Source organism: Ascaphus truei, chromosome 20 (assembly GCF_040206685.1).
Source record: "Ascaphus truei isolate aAscTru1 chromosome 20, aAscTru1.hap1, whole genome shotgun sequence".
Taxonomy (NCBI): Eukaryota; Metazoa; Chordata; class Amphibia; order Anura; family Ascaphidae; genus Ascaphus; species Ascaphus truei.
Genome location: NC_134502.1, coordinates 16,642,957 through 16,651,854, shown reverse-complemented (window position 1 = coordinate 16,651,854; position 8,898 = coordinate 16,642,957). Strand labels below are relative to the sequence as shown.

Sequence of the window (8,898 nt, the reverse complement as noted above, 5' to 3'; positions counted from 1 at the left end):
ACACTCGCTCTGACACACTCGCTCTGACACACACACACACACACACACACACACACACACACACACACACACACACACACACACACACACAGGCACACACACACAGGCACACACACAGACACACTCACTCACAGACACACACACTCACAGACACGCAGAGACACACTCACGCAGAGACACACTCACGCAGAGACACACTCACGCAGAGACACACTCACGCAGAGACACACTCACGCAGAGACACACTCACGCAGAGACACTCACGCAGAGACACACACTCACTCAGGCACACACACAGGCACACTCAGACACACTCACTCAGAGACACACACGCAGAGACACACACGCAGAGACACACACGCAGAGACACTCACTCAGAGACACACTCACTCAGACACTCAGAGACACACACTCACTCTGACACACACACACACAGACACACACACACACAGACACACACAGACACACACACACAGGCACACACACACAGGCACACTCACTCACGCAGAGACACTCATGCAGAGACACACTCAGAGACACACTCACTCAGAACACTCAGAGACACACACTCGCTCTGACACACACACACACACACAGACACACACACACACAGACACACAGGCACAGGCACACACACAGACACACTCACTCACAGACACTCACTCACAGACACTCACTCACAGACACTCACTCACAGACAGACACAGACACTCACTCTGGCACTCACACACACACACATACACACTCACCGGGTCGCACGCGGCAGCAGGCCCCTCCGCACGGCAGCAGGCCCCTCCTTAAGGCAGCAGGCCCCTCCGCACGGCAGCAGGTCCCTCCTTAAGGCAGCAGGCCCCTCCGCACGGCAGCAGGCCCCTCCTTAAGGCAGCAGGCCCCTCCGCACGGCAGTAGGCCCCTCCTTAAGGCAGCAGGCCCCTCCGCACGGCAGTAGGCCCCTCCTTAAGGCAGCAGGCCCCTCCGCACGGCAGCAGGCCCCTCCCCCCCCGAAGCACGCTCCCCGAACACCAAGCGGGGATCGGGGGCAGATGATTAGGGGGAGATCATGCGCAGGAGGCGCGCACGGGGGAAGCTGGGTTGGCGCTTCCCCCTCCGTTCCACGTGCGTTGCGCGCGGGGCTTGCTTTGGGCTTCCCCCTCCGTCCCACGTAGGGAGCGGAGGGGGGAGGGAGCGGAGGGGGCTAGATTGCGCGTGGCGCTTGTTTTGGGCTTCCCCCTCCGTCCCACGTGGGGAGCGGGGGGGGGGGGGGTGAGGGTGCGGGGGATTCTGGGTTGCTGGGGGGAACAGGCAGCGCAAATGGCAGGACACTCTGCTTGCCCTGTGCACGCGCGCCGGGACCAGACCACAGGATTTGCCGCCATTTTTTTTAACTTTTTTTTTAACCCAATCAGGGAGGGGGATTATTTATTTATTTATTTAAAAAAAAAAAAAAATTGGCACGAGCAGGGGAATTCATTGAGCTGCAGCACGGGTCGCCAGCTGCCTAAATCCACTCGCAACGGGCGACTTGTTATCATTATTTGTCGAGCACTGCATATATATATATATATATTATATATATATTATATATATTTATATATAAAAGATAAAGAAAAAGCGCCCAATCCTTGTATAAAATCAGATATATAAGGTTTAATAATCCATGGATAGACAAATGTGAGAATTCACAGCCGTCCTCCGTTTGAATGCGGTGGAAGTAACTGCAAATAGATGTTGCTGCTGCTGTAGTCACTGAAAGGGGCTTTTTCCTTTCAAACCGGAACACCTCTGTTCAGTGTGGCCGCCATTTGCCTCTCACAGCTCAGGGACCAGGGAAATCCTTCACTGACGTCCTCACTCTGGCGTCTGGACTGCTCGACCACCGTAGTTCCTATGCCAAGTGATGAAACGCGGAGGACGGCTGTGAATTCTCACGTCCATCTGGTGCATGGGCTGGTCCCATTACATGCCTTTATTTTATTGACAAAGTGTGAGTGTGCATTTGTCTGTCCATGGATTATTAAACCTTATATATCTGATTTTATACAAGGATCGGACGCTTTTTCTTTATCTTTTCTATTAGGTTCGTTGGGAGGTTGGTGAGCCCAAGAAGAAACTGCCCGGACCTTCTATTTGTCATACAAATGGACGCATATGGACTTAAGTATTGATTTATTTATAATTTATGGTGTTCATTCAATTTTTCATATTTTTATATACAATTCATTTTTTTCTTTATTTTTATATTTTTGATTTTTTCTTGTTCCATATGTCATCACATTGTTTTTTGTGATTATACAACTGTTTTACCCTTTTTTTTTTTTTCACTTTTAACATATTTTTTGTCACACACACACACTTTTTCACCATTTTTTAATATTCTTTTTGGCATTATTTTTATTTATACATGAGGTATTATATTACCACCTGTTCCTAACCACCAGTATTTTTATACTTCACATTGCTATTAGGCATCTGTGCTGGGTGTGTCATCTTGCTTTGTTGGATCAGGGTTGCAGCAATTTGGGTGTTGTCTGAAAAAGGCGCTGTCTTTTACTCTTTTTTATATATTTATATATATCTATATATATATGTATATATAATTGATCTTAGAACAATATGTGTGTGTCTTGTACTAGTCCTAGATGTTACATGTAAATAAATACTAGCCCTAGAGGTTGCACAACATATGTACAGTATGTGTGTGTATCTGCATCCTATACTAGTCCTAAAGGTTATATGACAATATATTTACAGTCTGCGTGTATGTCTGCATGCTGTGCTAATCCTAGAGGTTACATGACATATATACAGTCTGTGTGTATCATCTACTAGTCCTAGAGTTTATATGACATTTTATAGAAGTGTAAATTTGTATATATGAGATTATATTATTATGTTGTGTTAAATTGACTCTGTATCCCCTTTACCAGCCTTAGAGACACCAGGCACTTTATCCCCTATACCAGCCCTAGAGGTGCCAATCTATGTATCCCCTGTAAGATCCCCTGTATCCACTTTACCAGTTCTGGAGATTCCAGGCTATATTTCCTGTACCAGCCCTAGAGGTGCCAGGCTCTGTTCCCCCCTGTATCAGCCGTGGAGGTGCCAGGCTCTGTATACGCTGAATCAGTTCTAAAGATGCCAGACTGTGAATTTCCTTGTCCAGCTTCCAGCTCTGAATATACTGTGCTAGCCCTAGAGGTGTAAGGGTCTGTATGCTCTGTAACAGCCCTAGACATGTCAGGCTATGTAATCCTGTGCCATGGTATTGTTCACTCAATTGTGCTTTATATTTCAAAATCACTTCTGTATATGGTTTTTGAGACCGTTTGTTAAGGCAGCACTGAGGAGCACTTATCAACAGTCCGTTTGCGCTTCCTTGTGTAATATTGTATTACTGTACCAGCCTATAGATGCCCGGTTCCGTACTACACCTTCTTCTACACCTTCTTCTCCTCTCCATCTATTTTCAGATCAGCTACTTCGCAACCAGCTCCCTCCTGAGCGACCGTACACAGTTCCCTTCCTTTTTCAGGACTGTCCCAAGCGACGTCTTCCAGTCCCAAGGGCTGGCACAGCTGGTGTCCTACTTCAACTGGACATGGGTTGGGCTGTTGGCTCTGGACAATGACTATGGTCAGGAGGGTATCTTGGCCACCAAGATGGAGATACTGAGAGCTGGGGCCTGTGTGGCATTCATTGAGTCCATATTGCTAAGCCGGCCCGACCGCAATGCCCTCCACCTCTCGAGAGTCATCGCAGAATCAAATGCCAATGTTGTAGTTGTCTTCTCCAGTGACTTAAGTTTTCTCCCGGTGGTAGAAGAGCTCTTGCGGCGCAACGTCACGGGGAAGATCTGGGTGGCAAGTGAATCATGGTCATCTTCAGCCCTGCTCTCCAAGGAGCGATACTGGGGTGTCCTACGGGGCACCATTGGATTTGCCCTACACAGTGGGCATATTCCTGGGTTCAGAGAGTTCCTCAATGCTGGCCACCCCCAAAATAATCCAGATGACAACTTTATGATGGAGTTTTGGGAGCAGAACTTTGGCTGCAAGTGGAAGAGCCCGGGGACCCTGTTGCCCAATGGCACAAGACTCTGTACTGGTCAGGAGTCTCTTGGAAGTACCTTCAGCAGTTTCAATGTTCTGGGGGTGACGTTCAGTGTCTACATTGCAGTTTACACATTGACCTGGGCTCTGCAGGACATCCTAACTCATAGGAAAAAGGACTGCCCCAACTTAAATGGGAGATGCTCTGAAATGTTGACTTTTCAACCATGGGAGGTATCTTCACCCATCTGCTCTTTGATGTTTGTAGTATTCGATCTTACTTTGAGATATTAATAGGATCAGCATCTGCTCACGCTAATGGGATAAGATGCAGGGCATATATATATGTTAGTAACATCAGCTGTATTTGTCAATATGGGATAATAGGATGTCTCACAAATGAGATACCTATTAGGTGAAACGTTTAACAGGGCTTTCCTCTGATGGGATAACAGGGTTTCTCTAGCAGTGTAATCCTATACAGATGATGCCCATATATTACATTAGAGAATCACACGCTTTGGAAACATTATTAACTTATAGGAATAATATTTATAAGATGACCTTTTATCCCATCACAGGGAGGCTCCTCTAATCCTATTAACTTCCTCTTAGGTTCTGCACGCTATGAAGTCCGTCCATTTCCGGACTAAAGAAGACAAAGACGTGTATTTCGACTCTAACGGGGACATCCCAGCTCTGTACGACATCGTCAACTGGCAAATGAGTTCACAGGGAACCATCCAGCACATAAAGATCGGGAGTTACGATGCTATTGCCAGACCGGGACACATATTCATGGTGAACACCACCGCCATCCAGTGGCCAGCGGGGGATACACAGGTACGTGCACAACTCCGCACTAAATAGTAATGAGACTAAATTAATGCCCCACCTACAGTAGTGGGGGGATCATTTCTACAGGTGAAACATCTCAGAGTAAACACCTGTTCTCTCCTCTCTCTCTCTGTATATACAAGTGATAGCTCAGTCTCTCTCTGTATATACAGGTGACAGATAGCTCAGTCTCTCTCTGTATATACTTCTGCGGCTGATCTGTGTGTAACACATCACCGGTTTTTCCCTGGCTTTTTCCTGGAATGCGACGCACTTCACCTGGAGCATGCCGTATTCATTTTGCATTCTCAGCCACGGGTCATGCGCGGGTCATGCGCGGTTGACGCGCGGTTGATGCGTTTATTGAGAATGGTTCGGATTTAATAGGTTGCAATTCTTCACGTGTCCGCCAGATGGCAGATATTCATGAATTGTAATGCGCATGCGCTTCAGTAATGTGTCGACTTGCAGGTGTTTCGTTTAAAAAAGATACCACAGTGGGCTATTGTAACTTGGCCTTGAGACTGAAGGAAGAGGTTGCAAAAATGTATCAATTTAGCCTTTTCATATTAAATAAAGACAAAGACCAGTTTCTGTTACAGTATTCTCCAGAGAGCCGTCGCCATGAGTGTTCAAGTGCAGCCCGTTTTCCAAAAACCCGACAGAAGTTACGCGTATTTGATATGGGCTGCATGAAGTTCAAAGCTGAAGACATACTTTAATTTCAAAAGGCAGTTCATCATAATAATACACCCCCAAATACAGTACGTAAAAAGCACACAAATAAACCATGTGCAATCAAATGCATAGGGTCGCAGTCTAAAGCTACAGCACAGATTGAATATCGTAATACAGTAAGATGGTTTTTGCAGGCTTGTGGAGAAAATACAAATAAAAAAATTACAATAAAAAAAAAAAATTAATTTTTTTTTGGTCACTCACTCAGGCAAGCAAGCAGTGGTGGGCGAAGTTACAAGTGCATGCGCAGTAAATTCTTGCTGTCAAGCAGGAATGTGATTGAAACCAGACACATGTTCAAAGGAATGGTGTGGGAGAGATGTACTGCATTGCACAGAAGATAAGAAGTTGAAATACCCTGCAGTGCAGTTAATTATCCTGAGCAAGGGGAGAGCGCTGTATATGCCGAAATGTGACACTGTTACAGTACTGTACACGCCTATGCGTTTCAACAATTTTCAAATGAGACATACTGTACAGCAGCACAGCACTGCAAATGCATGTATACTTTAAATATGCAAATTTACAATTACTGCGCGCGCACACACAGACTGTGTACTAACGTAGGTTGAATCGCGAAGGTATTAGACTTCCAAGACAACAGCTCGCAAACGCCCCCCTGAGTTTTTACACGGCATTGCACTATTGCAGACAGCGAGAATAAAATGCTAATATCACGAGCGCGAAAATAACGCAGTTCACTCCTGGCGAAAACGACAAAAAACCACACCTAACCGGGATAATCTGAAAGCCGCGGATCTAGCCGACTTAGACTCAGATCGGCCGGAACTGTACAGGTGATATATAGTTAAGCCTTTCCTCTTTCTGTATGTACAGGTGAATATAAAGTCAGTCTCTGTGTCACCGTCCTCCCTCTCTCTCCAGGTCCCGCTCTCTGTCTGCAGTCAGAGCTGCTCCCCGGGTTTCAGGAAGGCAGCTATAAGAGGGAAGCCTGCCTGCTGCTTCCAGTGTGTCCCCTGTCCCCAAGGAGAGATCTCCAACCACACAGGTGAGGGATGGGCTTGGTTTAAAATGTCACTTCAAACTGTGCTCCTTGTCTTCAAAGTACTAAGTACTGTAGCAGCTAGTAAATAAATCTTGTGTTGATCATTCAGTTTCAACAGAAACATCTCAATAACTTGGTGGAACCAAACCCAAACCATCACCCTCACTCCCTAATTCCTTTCTCACTCATTGCTACTATTGGAACGTTCTTTTATTAAAGGCAACTCATACTCTACCCTCTTCTTTAGCGGGCACGGTACATGTTTTTAAGTCCTATAATACCAGGGGTACCTATGAAAAAGAGAGTTTGTTGTGTGGTATGATGCATTCCGTAGGTTAGGGGACTTTGTAGGAATTACTTGGAAGTACCTCCATCCAGTATGAGTAGAGGAAATACAGTAGCACCTATTTATCTGCAAACATTTAGAGGATCTGGTTACTACTGTGCACCACTATTAAGAACATGATACTGTACATGTGACAGGGACCATGTGGTGAAAGCAGGAGAGGGTGTATGAAAAGAGTAGGAATATAACATTACATTCTTGTGTCAGACTGAGTGTCTTTGGTAGCATGTCCAGAGTGGCAAAGTGGCCCCAGTGTTAGAAGTATCTTTCTGCTCATTCATCCAGTTCCATTGTTTTTTTCCCATTCCTGAGAAGAGCTAAAAGTTATGTGAAATCTCATTGATGTCTTTGACACGTGGAACTTCCTGTAACACACGTGACATCATCAGAAAGGCAACCTGGGGACTTCCTGCTTTCTACCTTCCCGAGTTCAATATGCTTTTAATAAAAGAGTACTTAAACCTTCTAGGGTCTCGTTTCTGTAAAAAATATTTGTCACCTCATTTAAATATATTACCAGCTTTATAATATGATTCCACTACCCTTTCAAAATGCACTTACTCACCCCCATGGCAATATACTAGAGACCACTGCACTCACAACTCTTCTTTCTGTGTCTGGAAGTATTCCACTGCATTAAAAATCTCCTTTCTGTCCAAATCTTTGTCATCTCAGTGAAGTATATTCCTAACTTTCTAACATGATTCCAAGACCCTCTCTAAATGCACTTACTCACCCTCTTGGGGAGATACTACAGACAACAGCACTGACACCTCTTCTTCTTTCTGTCCCTGGAAGAATTCCACTGCATCATAAATAGTAATATGTTTGGTCACAGATTCCTTTCTTTCAATGTTTAATTGTGTTTGGTGTGGGATTATATTCCCAATAATTCCCTCCCTATAACTCTTCCTCAAACCCTTCCTATAAGAAGATCTGCAGACAGCTTTCCTGGGGCTCAGGACTATAGTTCCATGCCCCCGCCCCTCTATCTCTCATACCTCATCTTTACCTCCTCCCTCTCTCACTCTCCTCCCCCACTTAAACCTCTTTTGCTCTTCCTCACGCCCCCACCTCTTTCCCACACGCTCCTTATCTCTCTCTCCAACGCACCCACCTCTCTCTCTCCCACCCCCCCACCTTTCTCTGTCTCCCCACACCTACAAACAAAGGGGTGGATGAACCCGCTCTACCTAAGATGACCGACGCTCATGAATACAGACAGGTGCAAAAGGGCAATATAACTGAACAGTAGTAAGGAGAAAAGACACTGAATGAAGTATAGACACTATCATCCAGATAAGTCCCTTTATAATGCACTCAGTGTCTGTATGGAGAGTAACCTTGGTAAGTGGCTATTGTGCAGTGAGAAGCAAATATACTGGCCTATAAGTATAGAAATATGATTGATTTAAAATCCATTTATTAGTATATATTAAAATAAATTGGAACCAGACTATAAACCTACACCTCGCTCTCTCTCCCCCACAACCCCACCACACTCTCCTTCTCCCTCATTCCCCCACCTCCCTCTCCTTCACACCACACCTCTCTCTCCTTCTAACTCTCCCTCATTCTCAAACCTCACTCTCTCCCTCATTCTCAACCCTCTAGTTCTGCGCTGCTCTGTGACTGCGCAGCGCCCCCACCTCTCTCTCTGCTTCTTACCTCTAGTTCTGCGCTGCTCTGTGACTCTGCGCAGCTCAACCACCTCTCTCTCTGCTTCTTACCTCTAGTTCTGCGCTGCTCTGTGACTGCGCAGCGCCCCCACCTCTCTCTCTGCTTCTTACCTCTAGTTCTGCGCTGCTCTGTGACTCTGCGCAGCTCAACCACCTCTCTCTCTGCTTCTTACCTCTAGTTCTGCGCTGCTCTGTGACTGCGCAGCTACCCCACCTCTCTCTCTGCTTCTTACCTCTAGTTCT

At 45.9% G+C, this 8,898-nt stretch overlaps 1 protein-coding gene across 1 annotated transcript in view; it reads left to right on the top strand.

The window, feature by feature from the left end:
- The window catches only part of LOC142470958 (extracellular calcium-sensing receptor-like), a 37,444-nt gene that overhangs the window by 12,163 nt on the left and 16,383 nt on the right, over positions 1-8,898 (top strand). The window contains exons 3-5 of the mRNA XM_075577765.1: positions 3,471-4,283; positions 4,665-4,892; positions 6,510-6,633. Of these exons, the coding sequence (XP_075433880.1) occupies positions 3,471-4,283; positions 4,665-4,892; positions 6,510-6,633 (1,165 nt within the window). The remainder of the gene's footprint in view (positions 1-3,470; positions 4,284-4,664; positions 4,893-6,509; positions 6,634-8,898) is intronic.